At 37.2% G+C, this 25,146-nt stretch overlaps 1 protein-coding gene across 1 annotated transcript in view; it reads right to left on the bottom strand.

Moving 5' to 3' along the window:
* USH2A (Usher syndrome 2A (autosomal recessive, mild)) overlaps positions 1-25,146 on the bottom strand; it is a 394,584-nt gene that overhangs the window by 273,926 nt on the left and 95,512 nt on the right. Inside the window, 2 exon segments of the mRNA XM_009894321.1 lie at positions 13,347-13,577; positions 23,759-23,903. Coding sequence (XP_009892623.1) covers positions 13,347-13,577; positions 23,759-23,903 — 376 coding nt within the window.

The following is a 25,146-nucleotide window of genomic DNA, read 5'->3' as shown; positions in this document are numbered from 1 at the left end:
CAGAAACAAGTCATGGGTAGTATCAAAACAGGAAAAGGATGTAAAGGTAAAAGAAATTAAAAAAAAAAAAAAAATGCAGCAAAGTATATAGAAAAACAGGAGAACCTATAACCACTAGTAAAAACTCTCCCTGCAAATCCAGTTGAAACTGTGTGTTGCTAGTAAGCAGAGAATACAGTGGAAAAACATGCACTCTATCCTTTACATACAGATGATCACCTAGTACAGCAGTCAGTGTCTCTAACAGTTCAGATCAGAAAGAGATTTAATGAATATTAAAGATTTTTACCCATTGACATCTGTATTAGTCAGCAAAGTTCCACGTGATGGATATGTCTGGGATTCTCCTATGACATTGGGATTTTTTATTACTATACAGAATACCTATTTAGACCACATTATGCCTGTAAAAGTAAACTCTCAAAATTTAGGAAACGCAAACCCAAAATTGTCTGCAAAAAATTAATGCATACACAAATAGAGGATGAATAATGATATAGTCTACAATTATACAAACACACATTTCCCATAAGATATCTGCCTCAAGGATTTTATGATGTTCAGCAACTAAAACAGAATTCATGTAGCAAATAAGGATTTTGTGCACAGAAGCCTGTCTTATTTGATGTAGTGCTCTGCAGATGTTTAATGAAAGAGGAAGGGGAGTATGAAAAGTGAACGGACAGTTTCATAGCTAGTGCAGTTCAATGTCACTCTGGAGAAATCTGTCCCTACCTCTGCCACAAAGTTCTTATGCAATGTAAGGCAAATTGCTTAAGTCAAACTTTCCAGTTATTCACTTGTTATGCACTCTTCATTTTCTTAAGTGCTTGCATTTGAACACCCCATAGAGATCTGTGGAAGTGTTGTTAAGTGCTCCTAATTGAACTGGGGTCGGTGGAAACTCTAAACACATGAACTACTCTGAAAAACTGAGGTCCTACCTGTGTAAAACTGAGCGCTCAAAAATAGCATTCAGTTCTCTTTTTTTTTTTTTAACCCAAAGCCTCCATTCATAAAACAAAAGTAGTAATTTAAGTGTTGTAAAAGTGAATATCAATGATTACAAAGTACTCAGACACTCCAGTAAAAATAGCACAGGAAAAAAATTTAAAATCTGCATTTTCCTGAGAATTAGATATGTACAGTGAGCCAGACATCAAGCCATATGCAGAAGAGTAAGAATTTTTAAAAGGCAACAGCTGGTCCATACCGTACATGGAGCCTATGGATAAGCTAGATTTCAATCAATTGATTACATGCCATCATAACACAAAAATAACAAGGTTGAATCAAGTTCATGCTGCTTACTTTGACTCCATTTCCTAAGTTCTAGGTGCTTAATTTTGCAATCTTAATTTTTCCCATATGTACTAGTGCAGACAGCCTTTTCTTTCTCCAAATTACCACAGTCTAATCCTGAACGATAGTTTTGTCATAATGGAATTATTCAGTCTATGATCTGATTGATTTTAGACCTTAAATACTGAATCTTAACACACGTAAATTTTTAATCCTTTAATTTCTCTATTCTGCCAGTAATTGATAAGGACAGTCGTACTTAGACAAGGTCTTAATTTAATCGCCCTGAAAATCAATTAGAAGGTGAAAAGCTTCCTTATATTATTATTATGAAAATTTCCTGATCAAATTCACAATGCAATCATAATCAATGCATGACACTTCACACACTTTTAGTCAATACATAATTCAGTAGTTACATCTTCACACTATTTAAAAACAATATGGGAAGGAATTTGTGTCTTAAAAGAAGGAATAATTTAAAGGCTCAGTATTAGTCAAATGCAATGTCTCACGTCATCAGACTAAATAACCCTTTATAGAAAGAATCTAACTAAGGGTCAAGCACGCACCAGAAACCATTAATTTCACTTGATGTATCTCACCAGCCAACATAGTGGTAATCCTCTCTCTGCTGCACCCTTGTTGAAAACTCTCAATAGAATCAGAAGGAAAATACTGGCCTGCTGTTAAATGGGAGAGGTGAATCAGTCACCAACAATGCTGAAAAGGCAGAGGTTCTCAACACTTTCTTCACCTCTGTCTTTACCAGCACTGTTGGGCCCCTGGCCTTGGGACCAAAAATCCCGGTTGATGCAAACACAGACCCATCATCAGTGAAGAGTTTGTGTGTGAACTATTATGGAAGCTTGACCCCTACAAATCCATGGGCCCTGATGTTATCCATCCAAGGGTGTTAAGAGAGCTGGCTGACATTGTAAGGCCACTCTCCATAATCTTTGAGAAGTCATGGAGATGAGAGGACATCCCAGAAGACTGGAAGAAGGCTAACGTCACCCCATCTACAAGACTGGCTTAAAGGAGGATCCAGGAAATTATAGGCTGCCCATCAGTCTTACTTCAGTCCCTGGGAAAATTACGGAATGAATCCTCCTGGGGGCTATCACAAGTCAAATGAAGCACGTGATTGGGAAAAGCCAGCACGGATTCACCAAGGGCAATTCGTGCTTGACAAACCTGATCACCTTCTACGACAAAGTAACCTGCTCGGTTGACAGGGGCCAAGCAGTGGACATTGTCTACCTAGATTTCTCCAAGGTTTTCAACATGGTTTCCCACAGCCTCCTCCTAGATAAACTGGTGCGCTGTGGTTTAGACAAGTGGTCTGTACAGTGAGTGGGGAACTGGCTGACATACCGCACCCAGAGGGTGGTGGTAAATAGCTCCTTTTCAAACTGGCAACCTGTCACAATTGAGGTGCCCTAGGGATCGATACTGTGCCTAACACTGTTCAATATCCTTGTAAGTGATCTGGATGATGGGATCAAGTGTACCCTGATGCAGTTTGTTGATGATACCAAACTGAGTGGGGAAGTGGAGACTTTAGAAGGGAGAGCAACCCTGCAGGAGACCTAGATAGGCTGGAATAGTGGGCTAACAAGAACCTCATGAAGTTCAAAAAGGACGAGTGTAAGGTCTTGCATCTGGGAAAGCATAATCCAGGCATGCAGCACAGACTGGGATCTACCCAGCTGGGAAGCAGCCCTGCGGAAAGGGACCTGGGGGTCCTGGTGGACAACAAGCTCAATATGAGTGAATAGTGTGCTGCTGAGGCAAAGAAAGCCAAGAGGATGCTGGGTTGCATCAACAAGGGTGTCATTAGAAGAGATAAAGAAGTCATCATCCCACTTTACTCAGCACTTGTCAGGACACACCTGGAACAGTGCATTCAGTGTTGGTCCCCACTATTCAGAAAAGATGGAGAGGGTCCAGAGAAGGGCCAGAAAGATGATCAAAGGTCTGGGAAGCCTGCCATATGAGGATATACTGAGAGAATTGGGTTTTTTCAGCTTGAGACAAGAAGGCTTAGAGGAGACCTTATCACTATGTTCCGGTATTTAAAGGGTGGCTACAAAGAAGATGGAGACTACAGAGAATATGAAGTAAAATTTTTCACCATGAGAACAATTAACCATTGGAATAATCTCCCCAGGGAAGTTGTGGATTACCCATTATTGGGCACTTTTAAGATCCAGCTGGACAGGGTGCTGAGCCATCTTGTCTAGACTGTGCTTTTCCCAAGAAAGGCTGGACCAGATGATCCTGGAGGTCCCTTCCAACCTGGTATTCTATGAATCCAAGAATAGGAGGGACAGATAAGACTCCTCCTGTCCACAAACAGCTCCTCAAAACAAATAATCTAACACATACAAGATCTTAACATGTCACAACCCTTCATGTCACTCTAAATATCCTCCTGTAACTTAGTCGTTTTGTCCATATACAGGAGCCTTTTTAAGAGGGTTAAGAAACAGGCTTTTCTTCAATGTAATGGCACTTTAAAGGGTGAGGAAAAACATTGACAAGATTTATGTATCATTTGTAATTAAGGAAGAACTTGGAAGACAGAGGCAGCATCAAAAATGATAGCATTTCTAACATCCAGCCTTGGACTAGCCAAGATTTTCCAAGTAGATTCAGTATAACTGCACCGCTAAAAACACAAGATGACGATTTAGCATGATTAGTATAGATGAAAATCTTGATCAAGTGTCATCATTACTGCCTTCTGGCCCTGGCACAAACTAAAACCATAAGATTTTAGAAATAAAAGACATCAGAAATTTGACATTTATTAAAGTCAAAGCTACAGGAATATTCCTTTTTGGCTATTACTTATCATCAAATCCCTCTCTTTAAAACTACTTTGGGTTACAAGTTCAATTATACCAGCACATAAGAATCCTACAAAAATCTTAAAAACTACTGAAGTACTGGTGTGAAACACCCCCAATGCACTAACAAATGAAAAGCACTGGAAATAGTCAGTTTTCTTTCACCTCTCTCTACGCCATCAGGTATTTGAGTCTGAGAATTTCCAGAAGCATTCATACACTTACTCTTAAAAGATGAACATCCATTAAACTACTGTTTTCTATGCTCAAACCTCTTCAAGTTCTTTCCTGGATCTGTATCATTTCAGCCCTTGCTCTAACTAAAATGAAATGAGCTTCCATTCAACACATGGTACATGGATCTCTCACATGCATCTCTTGAAAGAGATGCTTGGCACCCTCCCCCCCCCGCTCCTTTTATTATTTCTTTCTTATTAGATAAACTTCATGTGTTTGTGCAGTATCTACCATCTAGCTTTTTCTTTATGTTTGTTATTTTCAGCAGCTTTTATTTCCCTAAATCTCCCTCCCAGCAAGTCCTTCCACCTTGCACCTTTTCTTAGTGGCACACAAGCACAAAGAGAATCCCAGATGCTGTCATGCCTGAAGCAAAACACAGCGCTTCCATAACTGTTTATTTCCAGAAACATATATGAGAGCACCCACTATCCTTGCTGCACACAGAAGAAGCACAGAGTACAGAAAATCTCCTTGAACTCTCTCGTTCCCTTCTTTGCCCTTGTAAACACAGAATATAATCCCACCTTTGGCTTCTTCAGTGAGCTGAACAAACATGAGAACTCCATCCTTACTGAGCAATGGCCAGAGTAGATACCAAAACAAAAACTTTTTTTTCCACAGTCACTCTCTTTAGATTCAATGAGTATTCTTTGTGCAGACTCCTACACAAAGTTCCTACATCAGCATTTTCTTTGAGACAAGCAAGAAAAAGAAACACCAAATATATAGGTATGCTTTACTGGTGGAAATTAATCTTGTATAAAATAGCTTGGTACATAAGTGGTTACATTTTCAGATTAGTTTATAAAAAATACAAACTTGGTAGAGAGTAACTACTTTTATTACCCTTGACTAAACAATAATTGATAAAACCTTCTTCTGCTGCTAATTCTTAGGTTTGTCACCTACAGAGAGAATGCCCACTACATTCCAAAATAGTGAATCAGGTTTGCACAAAATTAACAGAAGTGCAACTAGAGTTGTAACAAAAGGGGAAGAACTGCTGTTTTACAGAATACAGTTCATGTGGTATATTTGTGATAATCAAAAGACCCAATTCTGTAACTGGTTTTGCACAAACAAACAGTTCAAACTATGATCTAGTCTGGGAAAGGGCTTTTCCACTAGAAGCTTGATGCAACAATAGGAAAAGTACTGATTTTACAAAGTCCACAGCTGGGACTACTACAGGCTGTGAGAGTTTCCACGCGCAAGCATAAAAATTTGTTTTTAACCATGCAGTGCAGAATGTCAAGAACAGTGGCAAAAATGTACTTTGGCAATAAAGTCAAGAAGATGCCAAAAAAAAATTGCAATTGGATGCCAAAGCTTGTGCTGCATAGTTGATCTCTTAACATGCAAGAGGTAAATATGAGAAATAACACAGAAGGGAAAAATCTTTTTTCCCTCCCCTGTAGCAGCTACAATAAACTTTTTCTGCAATTAAAAAAAAAAAAGGAACAAGCAGATACTTGATACTGGTGGAAAGTATGTCTGTGCTTAACAAACCCAGCTCATCTTAGGAAAAATATTACCCCTGTAACACTGGCAAGGTCAGAATCAGCTTGGCTTATTCACTGCCTAAGTCCCTGTTGTGCATGTTTGAAAATGTTTTGTTTTGTTCATAAAGCAGCACAGTTCGCTTTGTTGTGCTGGATCACTCCTTTTTCTCTATACGCACTCTCTCACTCCCTATCTTTAGGCTTCTTGGGATTCAGAAAGAAGGAAGAAAGGAATGTGTTTTTCAAGATGAAACTGTGAATTCATTTTAAGTACTTGGGCAAAATTCCACCTAAAATGTCTGTGCAAACAGTTCTCAGGCAGAAAAAAGGATGATTCCCCTTCTTACTGAAGCCAGACACTTGATGGTGATATAGAAGATCTTTATCTTTCTTTCACAGAAGATGAAGACATGGGTTCAAATCATTTTTTTTGTGAAGACAAGAGGAGAAAATGTAAGAAGTTGGCATAAAAATTAAAAGAATTTCTATGGAGAAGTCCTGTGGCAACAACCTAGACAGAAAGGACACAATAAAATAAGAGCTCTCCAAGAGCTCTTTAGTGCATGATTTAATATAAAATTCTGAAAAATGAGTAGCATTATCAAAAGTTTGCTGAGATACAGTGTTCTCCAAGTCAGCTAAACAAAGGCACTCTCTTCCTTTCTCCTTCAGCATTAGAAAGCTTGGTGTAAGAATTTATTTTGTAACAGTTTTTTCCCCTCTGAAAATCTTGTTCACCTTCTTCAGTTCAGTGTAATGAAATAAAAAAGGATGATTCTTAAAAACCTACGTAAGGAAAAAAATGCCAGCAGAGACAAAGAATACATAAAGCCAACCTAAGCAAAAGATTTCTCTCCTTCTGACCAGCTGAGCAGCCGGAGGAGGGGAAAACAACTGGTGGTCTGTACCTTGGCTTTAGCAAGGCTTCAACATAGATATATAGATATATAGATGTATAGATAAAAGGGGGAAAAGATTACCAAAAGGCTAGTCAGATCGGAAACTGGAACAGTACTTGGAAATATACTTTAATACATATGGAGATAAAACTCAACTAGACAAAGGCCTAAACACATCTAGCTGGACTCACTACGAGCAGGAGGTTGGAGTAGTTGACTTCTCTTCCAACCTAAATAATTATATTATTCTTATTTACTGATTAAAACTCATTTCTTATCATCACAAACCTTATCAGTAGTCATAAAAAGAAATGCTGGAAAATATCTAGAGGAGAAAAAATAAAATAGAAGCAAAAACTTGTCCAACTCATGCAACCTTCCCTCTTTATAGAAAATTGTCAATCAGAACTTTATGCAAAGTTCCCAACAAAAAAAAAAAAAAGTGGCAGCTCTTTCCTTCTAAAAGTTATTTTTTAAAATGAACATCTTTCCTAGTTTCATTGGGTTAATCTGAGTTTATAATAGGATATATGTTTGGAAAACATTCTCTGAGGTCACAGAATGAATCCACTTACTCCAAAGCAGAATCAATTTTACCTAGGTTATTCTTGACAAATGCTCATCCAACTATTCTTTAAAATCTACAGTGTCAGAGCTTTCATTTTTTTTCCTCACAATAATGTATTCCTTTGCTCAACTAGCCTGAATCTTTCTATTAGAAAAAAAAAAAATCTTGTGAGAAGACAACAAATTTTGCTATATTTTAAGCTTATTATGAATGCACTTCTGCTTTACTTACAGTAGACATGGAGAAAAGTTAATTCTCTTCTTTTAAACTACATGTTTATATACATTAACACTGTTATCATTGTCTCCTTTTAGCCTTCATTTTTCTAAACTACGCTATTTTCTTCAACATTTCCTCTTTCATTGTTTTTAGATCTCCAATTCTGTTCACTTTCTTGGTATTCAGTCATAATGCATTCCATAAATTTCTGTTGGGATGCTGGAAAAGGCCCGTTTATTTGGCTCCATATGCTAATTTACATATTTACGCCTTCTACTAACTACGAAATGTTTGCTCAAGATTATATGGAGTGGAATTTGTTTTACATTACTGCAAAGAGGGTTCACTGTGATGAAGAGCTACGGGGAGGTCCAACACTGAATGACCACAGCCATTCTCAGCACTTCTGCTGGGAACAAACGTAAACGAGCTCGTGCAGCGTTCCATGGCAAACTCATTAAGAAACATTGTTACTGGAAAGATTCTCCACTCTGAGAAAAGTGTGTGTATCTGAGTCAGAATTTGGCAGTAAAAACACTAGCACGGAGATATTTTTTTTTAAATACACATTTTTAAGACCACTTCAAGACACTAAAAATGTCACTGTATAAAAGCTCTACTTGTAATGTTGAATATATGAACATCTTACCTCATACAGTTATTTCCTAATTACTACAGAGCTGAATTTGCATCATGTAGAGGTTGGCAAAGGGTACATATGCCAGATGACCCATTTCTTTTGAAGTGTAGTATCCTATTTCAGAAAACTTGGATTGAAAGCAAGGCCAAACACAAAAGTTTCTTCAGAGTGGACGTGCATTTTGATCAATATTACATGAATAATTTTCTTTTCAAACAAGTAGCATCCAAGAATAATCACATTAAAATAGTAATAGCTAATTCAATTGTTTTTAAAATATCACAGTTTTTCATCCACCTGAAAAAAATGAATTATTTTATCACTAAATAAGTAAAATCCTCCCTCCTCACATGGATGTGTAATTATAACTCCTGACATCAAGCTCAAATTGTATTTTAGCAATACATAAAGCACGCTCGGAGTATTTGTTTTGCTCCATTTCATAGAAAGAGTGTTTTTTTAGTGTGTATATTTTTTACAAAACCCACTACAATGCCACAGAATTGTCAACTTATGCTCAACACTATATTTGAAAAGTAGTCTTATTTGAGAGGTCAGGAGGAACGTAACCTTCCACACAACCATCCTACAAATGGTTGTAACCTTCCACACAACCAAATACACTGCAATTTCTTTCTTTTGTAGCAGTTGAGTCACTCTTTACACAGTGAGCAGTTCTTACACACCCCTACAGATACACTGAGTTTCTCTTCATGGAGCCCAGCTGTATCTCCATAGCATGGAGTCACGGAGCTTTCTCATTCATTCACGCGTCCAAAAGACTGCCATTTCTATCCTTTCTAGGTATAATAGGCCCTATCCCATCATCTCTGCCACAGACTTTCTGTCTGGCAATGGATCAATCAGAGGAAAGATTCAAAAAGGGATTTGTGTAATCCATGACTGTACCTTAGACAACTTAATTGCAGTCCTGAAACTCCTAACTCAGATGACATTGTATCCCAGATTTTCCACCAGTTGCTTTTTGGGCTCAGAAGTTCCTTTTTGAAAAAAAAAAAAACAAACAAAAAAAACCTCAGTAGTTTGGCATCCATTTGTTCAAGAAACCCTGAAAACTAAACTTCCCTTTATCTGTCCTTAAGGGCTTAATCCACTACACTCACTCTAGAAAAAACGATTGCACCACTTTTTTTAAGTTTAAATAGTGGCAGTGTTTCTATCTGAAGGAATAGTATCTACCAATATACTCAACATGTTGCACGTGTGCTTTCTTAGGGGGTGGTGTTTTCAAAGAACAATCTGATCCCCTAGTCTCTGTAAAACAAAAAGTTAAAGCTGCCTAACCCTCAGGAGATATTTCTAAGTTATGTATCCTGAACAGAAGGCAGTACCTCAAATTAGAACCAGACTTGCTCCTAAGCAGGGCTTGTTTACACAGGTCAAAATTCATACCTCAGTTTTTATTTCATCCCTTCGGGCATCTAAAGTCCTAACCCTCACCCAAGAAGCAAAAAGGAATTGAGGAAAAACTCTTTTCAAAAATATATCTGTTGGGTTGATTTTGATATTTGCACACACTTCAGCAGTTCAGCGTGCTATTTTTCATGGATTTTATTCAGTGATCTTGAAGGATCTTACTTGTAAGCCTTGGTATGCCTCTGCTAGAAAGTACACGAAGATCTTAACTTCCCTACGGAACAGACTGTTCTCACCCATTTGTTAGAGGTGAAAGCCAGGTTAACATGACATCACGCTCGTCACCTTCACCCTTAGGCTTTTTTTGGACCTAGCCATTATACTCAGTCATCAAAGAGATAACAAGTATAATTTGAATTTAAAACATATTCAGACACTTGGCTCTTTACAGTTCTCTGAACTTCAGGCTTGCCTGTCTACACCCTGTATAAAATAGTCGGTACCTCTCCTGACTACTAGAGAAGCAGAAAGACAAACACAACCGTGTTACTGCAGCATTCTGACTCCAGACCTGCAGCCACATCACACAAGCTGTACTGATAAAGCAAACCACATGAAACAACTAGTTTGTAAAACCTTCTAGCCCTTTCTAGGGGAGATTTCAAATATCAACTTCTGCATTAAGTAGAATCTGAACTTCAGCTCCCCATCCATTAAATCAGAACAGTAGCACTTTGCTGCCTCATGGGCGAGATATGAAGACAAACACCTGAATACCCCAATCTTCAGAGTGATGGGAGACAGAGGAGCTCCTTAGCTAAAACAAGAACACTAACAGTTCCTTTGCCTGGTGGTATTTTGATAGATATATAATGAATGCTGTTGTACCTAAGAACTTCAAGGTATAAAAATAAGTATTAAAAATCAAGCCTGCATCTTCTGGGAAATGATATTACAGATGCCTAAAACACTTCTTCACAGTTTGAAGAGCTGAGAAGTTGCATGTGGACAGTTCTGGCAGAAACAATCCTTTTCTTTACCTGACTTCCTCTCATCTAATGTGTATTTAGAGCACATCTTCCTGTGCAGCTGGAAGCTCTGTTACGGACAGAAGGACGCTGCTTAGTGTAGCCAGTGTCTATTGCCTAACTTTTTTTTTTAAAGATTAATTTGGAAAATTTCCCAGATAATACGTCTGCCCCTGTTACTTGCACCTCAGAGTGTAAGACCAGCCAGGGAGGTAGTGAGGACAACTGCATTTATTAGCTATGAATAAACTGATCTATCTTTTTCTGGATTAGCAGTGGGAGATCCCGTACGCACTAAGAAGTATCTGTCTGCTGACTGACATATACAAGCTGGCACACTTTTGTGTCAAAAATGTACACAGCTGCATGAACACTAAAGCCCTTCCATCTATAAAGCACAATTGCCAAGTGCTTGTCTTCAGAGATGAGAGAGGGCCCCAACAACAAATGCAGAATACAATTAAAGAATACTTTTCATTCCCCTAAGCATCTGTCTTTCTAAACTCTCCTGGATTTACTATAATTTTCCCTCCATCATGTTTTGGAAGAAGGACTGATTATCAACTTAGAAAAACCCAGATTTTTATTTCTCAAAAACTTCACTGGGTTTTTGAGTGCCTGAATTACACATTTTTAAGTAACAAACAGGCTGATTTAACCTGATTGCGAGTCATTAGCAGCAGATGTCTGGACAAATTGCCTAGCATGTTTTGGTTCTAGGTCATCTCCAGATACTCAGACGAATAACTGGTCTAAAAGAAAGAACACAATCCAAAGCAATAATAAATTATATTTGTCAACACACCATTATCAGCCATCAGGTGCCAGTATGAAGGAAGCTTTATTTTCACATCTTCTCCCAACCTGTCTATCCAAACTCTCTGAAATCACCTCAGCCATATCAATAAACCTCATTTAAGGCCTCAGTCTCAGCTTGTGGAGCACAACTGAACCCCAGACTGAATCTGTGCTTGGGTAGATTAACGTTGGGCTTGCCTGGTTACAAATATGTCAACATGTCAGCAATCCCAGTAGCGCAACATTCTCTTCCCCAACACTCTGAGAGACTTCTAATAAGAAGTAGAAAAGTCAGTGGCACTCATAATTCTTTACCTGTCTGATTAAACTATTTAACTATACCACAGTGATGGGGCTGACTGAAGCTCCATTGAGAAAAACTGCAGCTTACGATTCCTTTGGTGTCTAGATCATCACAACTGATGACAGAAGAAGTACATCAAAGATTTTTTTACTAAAGGGTGCGAACTCTGATGTCAGGAAAGCCATCGAGCAATTTGGATGAGGAAAGAAACCCAACAGCTCTTCCTACAGATTCCCGCACAGAGACAGGTTTTGCAAGTCAACATGGTGTCAATATTTAACCAACACATTATCACTTGTTATTATTATTTGACTATCAGTCAAGTAAGCACCTAGCAACAAAAAAAAAAATATGGAAGCAATCTTCAATTTTCATTTTTTTTAAATCAGATTCACCGAGGGATCATAGACAGACGAGAAGGTGATTTTCATTTTAAACAAAACCTGAATTTGCACACACACATACTTCCATCTGTGCTCGCATGTTCTTGCCAGAATTACCTGTGGTGACCCAGAAGACAAGCAAAGTCAGCTACTCAGTCCACTTCAAATCTCTGGCATTCTTCTGGGTGTCAAAAATGCTGCATGTTTTTTGCAGCCCTTACCTGTCTTAGCAAAGAAGGCTCAGTACCAGGTTAAGTTATACCACACCATGGTGTGGCCCTCGCACTATCAGCATGGCATGCCATCTAATGCTTGCTCTCACTGTTACTTAAATTTCTTTCAGATTTCCCTTTGCTGCTCATGACTTGAGATGTATATATATATATACACACAGACATATACACACACCCCTTTCATACACCTTTTAAAAGATTCTTTTTAAACCTTCAGCTCTGCCATTTCTTCTTGTACTTTTAAAAACTCATACTTCATGCACACCAATGTAACATTTCACTTACAGACCTCTACACCTCCTCAAACATGCAACCAGGTTCATGTAGATATTTTCCAAAAAAAACCATACTGTCTGTATCTTTGCTTTATCCAAGAAGTGAAGACATCAGCAAATGATGAGAATCACAAAACATAGGAAAATTGCTCTGCTTCAACCTGAAAAACACTCAGTTCCAAAATAGGTAACTAATCAACAAAAAGGGGAGATAAAACCCAAGAACACCAGTTTTCTGTCAGATTGGCAGCCTTTTTTCTTTCCTTGACAAAACAAACACGAGCACAACACAAATGTTCCAAACATAGAAGAAAGCACCTTTTGAGTGCTCATGCAGCCTCAGGAATCCTCAAAAAGATACCACAGAAAACTTGCCTTAGCACTCACAGCAAATTCATCGAAAAGTTTTTATCCCAGAAGATCAAATAAAATTCATCTTATATTTACCACTGGGAAATGAGTCAAATATGCAGCAACATTCACCATCACGTATAACTCTATGTCCAAAGGCAAGGGAATACAAATCCCACACGTCCAATAACATTTTCCATGAGCTTTTTATGTGAGAATCAAAATAGCCCATACATCACTAACAATCACATTATGGTCATAAATTAAAAACTATGGATTTTAGCATGAAAATTATAGAGAAGATGATAATAAATGGTAAAACAAATGCAGAGTACAATTGGTCCATTTTGTAAGTCATTTAAACTCATTTACCTGTAAAGTAAGCATTGGCGGGGAGAGCGGAACTAGCGAATCTGTAATATCCATTTCCTGGGAAACGGATCCCTTTCATTACTTCTGTAGTCAATGTAGCTAAAGATGAATCCATCCTTTCCACCTGGTAGATGGGAGAAGGCCCATTAAGTTCTTCAGGTTCATTCCAATTTATCTTTACCGTTGTGCTGTTTATTCCTTCGACACGAGGGGCACTAATTTTTCTTGGAGCTGTGCATAAAAAAAGATATCTAGGTATCATTGTCCGTTATACTTGGGAAAGTATTTATTGCACATAGCATAATTTTTGCAAAACATCCTGCTTCAGTTTATGATCATCTTAAGAATTAAGCAGATATCCATAGGAACTTATTTGGAAAAAAAAAAAACCAAAAAACCACCACACCACTAAAATATTCTTAATCTTTATAGGAACTTACTTTCAATTCCACAAGAAACACCTTATCTGTTTATTCAGGCTTTGGATAAATGTCTCTAGCATTATATCCACAATATTTTTTTTTTCATAATCTTTAAGAATCTGAATCAATGTCTTCATAAATGTATATTTGTATTCCTTCCTCGATTTGCCTCCCGTGCCATACTCACTGTAAGCATGTATCTGTATGACTTTCAGCATTGGATTTGGAGTGGAAGACCAAAGGACAATCTGAACAGTTAAACTAACCCTCGTTACATCTCAGCAGTATGGTACATGACAACATGAGTCTTTCATCACTGAATTCATCCTTCTCAACAGGAGCGAAACAGCTATCCGTCCACAATACTGAAGGCCCATCAGGTTGTTTTCCTCATGGTGCGCACACAAGACATTAGCATATGTTTAAATAATTATCCAGTTCAAGAAAATGATCCTCTCTAACCTTTCTCCACCAACACCGGTGCACAGAAAGACTCCATACAGGATTGTTTCCACAAAGGTATCAGCATAAGATAGCTTTATATTATTACAATGATCCTCCTACCATTAAAAACAATACTCTGACATTCTTTTAAACGTTCTGATAGCGTTGGTCACTCTGTAGCTGAGTTATGAACAATTTTTTTTATTTTTTTTTTTTTTAAAGACTGTACAGTAAGCCACTGGAGGGCAGCATGACCTGTTTGGATAATGGCATGATGGCCATACAGGTGGGAAAGAAATGGACCATCATTGAAACTATAAAAGACGTCATCTGGAGAAGTACAAGAACACTCTACTACCTATAGAATCTGTATCGATTTTATCTTGCCTTTTCTCTTTCTCCTTCTTTCCCTGATAAAGAAATGGAATTAACAACAGAAACTTCATTTGTACCCAGAAAGTGAAATACAATGACAACTTGTAAAAATTACTTATTCCCATAATGACATAGTAAAGAGCAATAAACGCCTTTCAAGAACAATAAAACCTGAATTAAAATACGGGCCTTTGAAATCTGACATATTACTTCACAGCACAGCATTGTACATAGTGTGAGTTCTTTAAAGAAAGAGAGATTGCTTCATTTAGAATGAATTAATAACATCCTTTTAAACATTCGCACATTTCCAAGATCATTAACATATTTTTCATTTTTGCTATTTGCCTGTAGCATGTGGCTACTTTTTTTTTTTTTTCTTTCTGTCTTTCTTTTTCTTTGCCCCCCTCTAACTTGATAAATATTCTTCTTGGAGAAAGCAGGGAGTGGGGGAACTGGGAATCTGCCAATGATACTATGCGCTGTAAATTGCTGCTTAGGCATCATTTATGACTTCACAATCTAATTAGAATCTCGCGGTATGGTAGAAATTTACAATGTCAAAATTGAAGTAATGCAGCGTGAGGTCATAAGCTTTCCTGCATAAGTAGGGCACAGCACTAATGAATTGTGGTATTAATGCACAAGTTTAAATAGAAAACATGGCTTAACAATCAAAACTTCACCTTTGGAGGGAACTAGTGTACGTCAGCATTTTAAATGTGAACATAAGAGGTTGAGCCCTCTGGTTCAGCTTACTGATGGTAAAACAGAAATGCTAAAATTCATTATTGCTAAAACGCATACAGCTAACTAACACTCATGACAATAACTATATCTTCCTTTAAAGTCTGGTATTAATAAACGGCAGTTACTTGGACCATAATTATGGCATCTCTGATACCCAAACTTGAAGCTTTTATGGGGCTTATGCAATTAACTACTTAAATGCATCGTAACACTTGCTTCTCTGACAGGGAAGTATTGATTTTTTAATCATTTTCAAGTCTCCTCTAGCACAAATAAATGTACTACAGTTACAGTTAATGCACTGTGTACACGCATTAAACACTGGCATGACACAATTTATTATTTTGTGATATATGGAACAGAAGCCTACCCTTTCAGAAAGTAACATCCTTGCTATAACATTAGTATTTAAACTAAAGTCTCATTGATGCATGAGAATTCTCGTGCATCAAGACAGTGGAAGACTGTACATAATAGGCTACGTAAGTTTAAAAAAAACAAAAGCAAACTCTGCACAGGAACAGACAGGACTGAAAATAAATCTGTAGCACTAGCCCAGCAGGGTGCTAAATGCTGGAATTAAAAATATTCAAGACTAAAAGATACAGTATATATTTTCCTAAAGGTGTCACTGTGGTACCTGTAGCTACTTTCTGAAAGATGAATCGACTATAATTTTACCAATTTAATTTTTTTTAGTCACGTTCTGTTAAGACACATCTGTCAAAATAATGAGCGTACTACATTTTAGTGGATTCAAAGTCACATTTTGTGTATTTTAATTATGTAGTTTTAATGTCTTGCTATATAATACATATTTAATATATTATAAAGCTAAAACAGTATTTAAAAGCCCATGATTGCTGCATGCCATTGTGTAGCAGAGGGCACAAAAAAAGACCAATAAAGACAGATGGTCCATACAGCTTATGTTGAAGTCATATATCTAAATATAGATGCTGCTACACAGGTCATTACAAATAAGCCTTTCCCATGTGTGTATGCACACACATGTACACAAAAATGAAGTTGGTAAGTAAAGAGCAGTTAATTTTGTTTTGTTTGAAATAATATCATTTTAGTTTTAGACTCGAAGACAGATGCCAGCATTTCGCTCTGAACAGATGGTAATTCCATCTAATAGTGCATCTCTGTATTAGTAAGGTCTGTTGTGTATACAAACAGTAATAAACACTAGGTAAGGATCAAAATAAATTTTAATTGTTGACATTAAATTCTGGCAGCCACGGTTCTAAGGATACAATACTCCTTTCTCAAGTCTGTCAGGTTTACTAATACAACTGCTAAAGCTTTTCCATATTCTGCCAGATTCTTGTCCCAGGAATAACATGTTTACACCATGGCTAAATTTAACAGGCTTGCATATGTTTGAATAACTACTGCTCAGCATACTGTAGGTAGATAACTTGTGTACCCTTCCACAGAAGCCTTCAATTAGCCTTTCTGGATAGTTCAGAAAGGTAACAATAAGAAAAAGGATACAGCTTTTAATTATCGTTCAGTTGACTTCAAAATGCACACAAACAAATTAAAACAGAAATGTCTGGCAAATTTGCAGGCAAAAATTTTACGAAAATCTTTTTTTTTTTTTTTTTTTTTTCATCTTGGAGTTTACCTTGCTGGTAAAATTACATGCCTCACTATTGGTCATCCATTTCATTTTTTCTACAAGTTATTAGTCCAGGGGAACCCGAGATTGCCATAGCATTTACTGGTATGATCTTTCTCTGCGCTTCACAATAGTATCAGTCATTTCAACAGTAAATGAGTCAAGAAATAATTCTTATGCCTTCTGACAATGTTTTGTTTTTTTAGAAGATTCTTTAGAGTCCATTCTGGACTCTTCCCCAAAAAAGAATAAAAACCACCCACAACGGACAGCAAAAGAAAATTTAATAACACAGATATGTTGCAATTGTATTTCTTTAAAAATAGATCTAACACACAGTATTTTTTAAAAATCATGAAAAATATATTGCTTCCACCATATGGGACAACCAACGACTCACCAACCGATTTAAGATGCAGCATATTGAGCTGACCATATGTTACAGTGCTGTTGAATGGCTGAGTGATTCATGCCCGTCACATTCTAGTATATCAATTAAAGCTCCTTGAAGTCTGCATGATTTGTGTCTCTGTTATTAAACCCTGCTAATTCATCCCACTTACACATCTGTTATAAATCTCTAGGAGTGCTGCATGATTCATGGCAATCTGTGAGCATGGTACAGCAAATTCTTCTCCTTGTAATTAACAGTAAATTGTTTTACTGCCATGCAATGAATTTTTCAGTTATATTGCAAATGAACTCCTAAATGCACGGTTCTTTCCTAAGAACTGACTTATATCATTAGGCAATTAAAAAGTATTGCTTTGAACCAAAAGCTTTTAATCAAGAGGAATGCAACTTAAACATAGCTTAAAAATCTGGCAAATTTGACACAGAGGGAAAAGAACAAACTAAGCTATTTTCTGAAGTATAATACGTGGTTGGTAGGGGAGAAGAAACAAACACCTTTTGAGTGCCTCCTAATTTTCTGAAACTCAAAGAGCAGTTTAACTACAGCTTGAACACTTGGCAAGACAAGTTTGAGCAGATACTATTTATCGCAGAAGTTACTTAAGTCATCTGTCATTACGAAATTTCTCAGATTACTTTACACTCTTCTAATTGTAAAACAGTGTCTTTATTCTTGAAATAAATAATTGGATAATTAGCCAAGCTGAATCATCAGAGGATTCCAATGCTGCTCAAGTGTTCTTGTCAAAGGTGAAGCAAATTCATTTCAGCTTTGCCTCTGCAGCTTTCCGAAGAAGCTTTGATTTTTTTCCTGCTACATTCTTGGCAGCAGCCTCAAATTCATGAGTCCATACATCAAGTCAGTAGTTTAACAACAAATGAAATTAAATTCAAAGAAGGGAAACTAATTGAAGGACAGCAACAAAAGTGTTTGGTAATGTGCTTTTTAATATGGCATGCCACATTTGCATGATAATTTTTCCTTTTTAGCATGGAGCAGAAAGTGACTAGCTTAATGAGGGATTATTCAAGACAGGAATGAACAAAATGCATTCATAACTAAGAACAAAGATTGTATTATGAAACGGAAACAGGCAACTGCCGAGAAGTAACTGGATGATTGGTTTATGCATTATGAATAAAAAGGTAGAAAAATATTTATATTAGTATTCACTAATGACTATATATACAAGATTGTTGTAATTAAAATTATAAATTAACATATTAAGAGTGCTTGTTTAATCACTTTGGGTCCTATTCACAATGAAGAGACTTATGTACATGCATGCAAAACAATCTGTGTTTTCAGGCCAGCAGCAAATGGCCCTCCTATTTCTCTTCTGTTACAAAGGAAAATATACATTACTTATTACCTGTTTAATGGCTATTTGTGATTTTAAAATTGAGGCGTAGCTTTTTGTAGAAAAGCAGTCTATGACAGGCATAAACAAATGCTATATTGCCATGACAAATGGCTTGAGGCTTTTGAAAAGGGCTTGCGCTGGACCTTATTCATGAATGGAAAAAAATGGACAAATTACTCAGATTAAAAGGGTAATCAAAAAGAAAATGACATCAAGGAGTGTAAGACAGACCAGAAAGCCCATCAGCATCATTACCCCAGCAAACCCAGAGGCAACTCCAAAGCCACCAATACAACTGCTCAAGAAGTCTGCCAAGAAGCCAGATGCAGCTGGTGCTGGAAGAATATCTTCTACAAATTAGCTTCTGAACCCTGTAATTGCCATCAAAAGCAAAGGATCAGGAATACAATGTGCTGGGGTAAATGGTAGCAATCACAAAGCCGTACCTCGGTGTCTCTTAAAAAATGCTTTTTAAATGAAATTTAAAAAAAAAATGAAGAAGGGTAAAGGAAAGACGAACTTAATTACAAGAAATAAGCTCAGTCACACAGTAGTTAATGAAACATAGCTGTATAGATTGTTTAAGGCACCCTTTGACTCGCTGATTTGAGAGGGGTAGGATAAGCAATTCTACTAGTCCAAGCACTCACACAGCTAATTCCATCCCTTTGAAATGTCAGAAATTGCTGGGAATAAGATGATGTTTCTCTGCCTGACAGAAAAATTTGGAAAACAGGCATGTTTTGTCTCGGTAGATGCTGCAAAGAATAATGCAAGTAGTTTAGAGTTTTAGGCAAACACATTGTCCAAAAAAAAAAAAAAAAATCAAATCACTTTTAAGGGACCAGGTCTTTCACTGGTACCAGCTAGTATAGTATAGAGCAAAAAGTGCTTTTGAAAATAAAAAAATCGCCTAAGACCTGGTAACAACAACAGGCTGAATGCCATTCTCAAAAATAAACAGGAATTTGAACCAAGCAGAACATGAAGAAAAGAATAAAGTAAAAGGTGGCTTTAGGTGTTGAGATGAAAAATGTATAATTACTGTCAAGTATTGCTTTCAGTTACATGCATACAGTTCCACTTGATGATCTTGGGGTAGCAAAGACAAAAATGAAGCTCAAATTGGATTTCAAATTTTCAAACCAAGTATTAAAAATGAACTTTCTTCATCTATCAGCCAAGGCTTTCAATAGCATGGGCACAAAATTGCAGTGCATAAAGAGTATTTAAAATACCACATAGATTGTGGAATGTGCATCTTTAGAGTTTAACCCTTAAAATACTCTCTGAAAAAGTATGAAACACTTTTTAATTATTTGAGTCTTTCAAAGCCAACTAGCTGTGTATTTGTATACGAACATACCAAACTGAGGTTCTATCTGTGTACAGTCACCTTTTCTTTGAGTAACAGACATGGGTTAATTCTCTTCTTCCATTACCTTGACATGCTTGCCTTGATCTTTCATCTCAATACTGCATTACAATGCAACATTGATCTTCCAACACTTTTTATCACTTTCGGAGCTGGTCATGCATTGGGCGTATCTGTGCAAGTTCTTTTATTTACCACGCTTGTTCTCCTTCCTGGTTTCATATGCATTTGTGACAGCTACCACTCAGCTTTTTTATAAAATAATTCAATTCTTATTAATTCTATTTTGATTGCTTCCTCACTCTCTTTTCTCACATTCTTCTGGCTCAATTGTCATCTTTTAATATCATTTACAAATATCATGGGTGTATATATTGGTGAGGAGATTTTTTTTTTGCCAGTCTGACAGACTCAAGGACATATGGCTGATTTTAGTTTTCTTTTACTCTCTTCCTGCAGATCTACTCAGGAAATACCCCTGGTATAGATGCCTATACTGAACCAGGTTAGAAGGTATCTACTTGTTATGTTTGCTTCTGGATTACTTTAACCAATTTTAAGTAATACTCCAAAAAACTTCTAATTGAAAGATCAGCAGACTGTTTGTGATGCTTCTGCTCCCTTAGGTCTTACCCCTAAATTCTGCCCCGACCCCAAAATCTCTTTCTTTGTCTTTTAAATTCTCTCTCAAAACCTCTTTCTTTTCTTCCTCAGCATTTTTGTTTCTAATGTTTCTGGCCTTGTTTTTATTTGCTGCGATACGCCATATAAAAAAGCATGTTACCAGAGAAAAAGAAGAAAGATAGATTTTGAAGAGTATTTTTTTTTGTAGCTGGTTTTCAAAGCAACCTAATGGATATTAACAAAGTTTAAAAATTACTTGAGACTTCGAGTGGCAAATTTTAGAAGGCATTGGCAATTCTAAAAGGAAGTCTCTTGGTTATATACATCAGTTGGACATGCCAAAATCACAGTCATCAAGGTACCCATTGATTTAAATGCTCCACCTAATAAATCAGTATATTCCACACATGGAAGGGGTAGAGATGGCTTTCCATTATCCTTCTCAGGATCAGTGAAGAAGAATTAGTCTAATTTAGTATAACCTCTAGCTCAACTTGGAACACAATTCAAAGCTTCTGGACTGTGTTACGATGCAAGGGGACCGTCGTGCTGGAGCACATTTCAGTCGAGACTTCCTCCAAAAAGGTCCCTTTGCCAGGGCATGGAGGGGGACTGGCGTCCAGCCAGGGAGGCTGTCTTTGTGCCAGGGAGACATTCCTTCACAGAACAGAACTCCTCAACAGTCCTAGAAAGGCAATTTTAATTTCATTTTCCACCGTTCAATGACACAAAAGGATATTAATGGACTAAGACTTGATCATCTGTTTTTTACAAATGACAGGGACTAGTTTCAGCTAACTTTTTTTCAAGTTTGAACTTGCTTCAATCTAAGAGTCATCACAGGAATACGTAAGCGGTGTTTCTTTTAAATTTTCTCTGGAAACACAGTTTTACAGAACTTCACAAAGTAGAACGTGCACACACAAAAAACCATGGATGGAGATTATTAAACAATTTTCTCCAGAAATGAAAAATGTGAATGGTGGAACATAAAATTGCATGCAAAATTTAAGTGCTTTACTCTTTAGTTTGTCAAAAGTTATGTCATTATATTAAAATGCTTTAAAAACATAAAAGGAACACAATACAGGACTGATTCTTTGCTTTCAAGGCTTAGAACATTAACCAGGGAAAGGCTACACCACAAAACAGCTAATAAATGGGGACGCGTCTGTTATTCTATTTTGTATTCTCCTGTCTTCGCTAATATGATAGGTCTCTAAGTATTAACACAACCAGGGAGGAGATGGTCATAAACAAGCTGTCAAGCACAACTAATCTATTGTTTCTGAATCTTTTAATAAACGTATAAATGCAAAGTTGGATCATTTGTAGTACTAAGGTGTGCCGTTTAGGCCATATTTGTTTCCATGGTTATCAGCACAGACTGGAATGCTGATCCTTGCACGGCTGTGTGGTATGGGATTAAATCATAGTCATGTAAGCAGGAGGCTCTGGAGATGGCCAGCTTGAAAGTTTAAGAGGTGGCAGTACGAGGAAACAAAATCTTGAAATCAGCAATTCAGCAAGAGAGAAGACTGACAGAACAACCTTTGCCCACTGAAACACGAAGATGACATGCTGAATCAAGGAACAAATCATCTATCTTCCCCTTGAGAACAAATAGAAAGGCAGTTAAATAAATAGACAGAAGAACAGAAGACAAACTAGAGGTAATAACCCAACAGCTTAAATTCCACTTCAGTTCACGTATATAAAGCTTCCTATTTACTGGCTCTGGGCAACTCCTTATTCCCTGTCTGGAAGCCCCTATATCTCTTCATTGATTATGCAGAGGAGCTTTGATGGAATTCAAGCAACTCAAATACAGCCTAGGAAAACATCTGCACAGCAGAAATATTCAGGTTTTTTCCTATGAGAGGCCAAATCACGTAAGAGAGGTAATTTCAAAGATCATCATCACAACATCCACGTGACAACACCACTAATTCCTTAACTGAAAATGCTAATATTGTGAAAGCAATAATGTGTTTTAAATGCCTATACAAAAGGAAACAACAATGTTAAGTAGTCAGCTGTCTGCAGGTGACCACCAGTATGTCACATAGCATTCATCTTGAGCTTATATTTATAGTATTAAAGAGCTGTACTGACGACCTCGTTTCATGAATAAAGAGACTTGTGAAGGTGATTTTCCTAACAATTTCCCTCTTAAAACCCTCTTGATCCGCTGATGTCTAAGAAGCAGGTTCATGCCAGTCTTTTCTTCAAAGTAAATAGGGGCTTTCTCCATCTCTGTTCTGTACCGATGCTTATTTTCTCCTAAATTTGTAGAAAGTTAGTACCTTTGAAGTCTCTGACATATGTGGTTAAAATTAACTCAAAGACTGAAAATTTATTAAGATGCACAGGCACATATATGTAGTTCCTTAAGTATTGTTTTCATAGGAAAGTGTGAGTATACACACTAAGTATCTACAAAGCAAATTCTCATAAATCTCAGGGGCTAAATAAACAAATATTTTCAAAAGAGCAGACACAAAGCATGTATGTTGCTTCTGATTAAGACACACAAATACACTATGTACATATATTAGAATTTAATAGAAAACCCATGCAAGTCCTCCTTCACGGGTTAGCAGGCATTGGCACAGCATGTACGTTTTACATACCCTGTTGTGCAAAACACGACACACGCTAAAAATCCCCAACAACAAATTAACAACTTCTTAGCATCATAAATGAATGAATGGGTTCAGCCACATTTATGTACAGTTACTGTTTAAATAAATAGGAACAAAAATACACATATCCACAGCTTGCAGTTGAGAGAGCTGTACACAAACCCTATTGCCATAATAGCGTACCTTAAACCTTCATTGAAAATATTTTGGTTTTAATCTGTCAAGATAAACAAATAATAATTAAGCAAGCCACTTTGTATTAATACAACATCCACCCCTGTCACTGTGCATCAAACTACGATCATCTTAATGACATTCATTAGTTAACTGCGTGTCAGCTTTGCACTTTGATACCGATGGTTTCCTTACCAGCTGCCAAGGTTTGCCCCACGCCTGGCTCACTGATTACACAACCAATTCGATTGCATAGAGTAAGAGTAAAGTTGTATGTCCTGTAAGGTTTTAATCCCGTCGCTACATAATATAGCTCATGAGCCTCAGCTATATGCAAAACCTGGAAAGCAAACAGATTGGAAGACGACGATTAATAATATTTTCATTCCTATTAATTGATGACATGCTCACTAATAAGAAACTTGCCTCCGAATTTGCAGATTCCTTCATTTAGATGTGGAGAAGCCTGCAAAGACCAACTGGGGGAGAGGATTATTTTGGAGAATCTGAACAAGCTTGGATTTAGGTGATAACACTTCCCATCACACTGTTTTATGAGGTAATAAGCCAGTTCCTGAGTGGATAAATGAGGAAACAAAGTTATTGCCTCATAAAACTGTGTGGTGGTGTAGTTATCACTACAAACAGTGCAGCTACAATCCAGATGACGAAGATGACACTGTGAAGTGGTGAAATCTTACCACCGTTGAATGAGCGACATGATTAGCAGGCATTAGAAGCAAGAGGAATAACTAATACCTACAGACATTTGAATCCACTTTACTTTAACGTTACTAGAAGCTATCAGATAGAGTGGAACCGAATAACCTGTTGTATTTTACATAACTTCTTTATCAGCTGTTTATTTAGATGAAAAATCTTGCAAGCCTGTGACCGGAAGCAATTTTTGTTCATTCCTAAGCTTTTAGATTACTACTACTGCCATGGTATTTGTTTGCCAAACCCAGTCACCCAAAAATTACAACAGTATTTTTAAATCACAGAATGGTTAAGGTTGGAAGGGACCTTAAAGATCACCTGGTCCCAACTCCCCTGCCATGGGTAGGGACATCTTCCACGAGACTGGGTTGCTCAAAGCCCCATCCAGCCTGGCCTTGAACATTTCCAGGGATGGGGCATCCACAACTTCCCTGGGCAACTTGTTCCAGTGTCTTACCACCCTCAGAGTAAATCACATCTTTAGACTTTTTATAAAGTTGGTTTTCTGCTATTTTAGGTTTCCCCACTTCAAAGATTTGTCCATTATTCAGGAAGCCAGACAGGTACCTTCTTAATGAAAATGCAGATTCCTACAAAATAACATGGCTTTAAGCATATCAGCAAATATAGCAATAATACAGAATCAGAACACGCAAAGATCAAGGCAATTTAGTTTTTGCTCAATGTCATCCCTTCTGATTTTGAATCTCACCCACTACTGAAAACAAGTCAGCTCAGGAATACAACTTAAAACCCGAAAGTAGCATGTAACATTACAGAGCACTCAAGACAAATTGATAGGTGAAAAAGTTATATCAGAGGATATACAGCAAATCAAGGAAAGGATTAACCACAATGTCAAG

The sequence above is a fragment of the Charadrius vociferus genome, unplaced genomic scaffold (genome assembly GCF_000708025.1).
Source record: "Charadrius vociferus isolate BGI_N301 unplaced genomic scaffold, ASM70802v2 scaffold261, whole genome shotgun sequence".
NCBI lineage: Eukaryota > Metazoa > Chordata > Aves > Charadriiformes > Charadriidae > Charadrius > Charadrius vociferus.
Note: the sequence above shows the minus strand (reverse complement) of the source record. Positions and strands in the feature narration are given on the sequence as shown.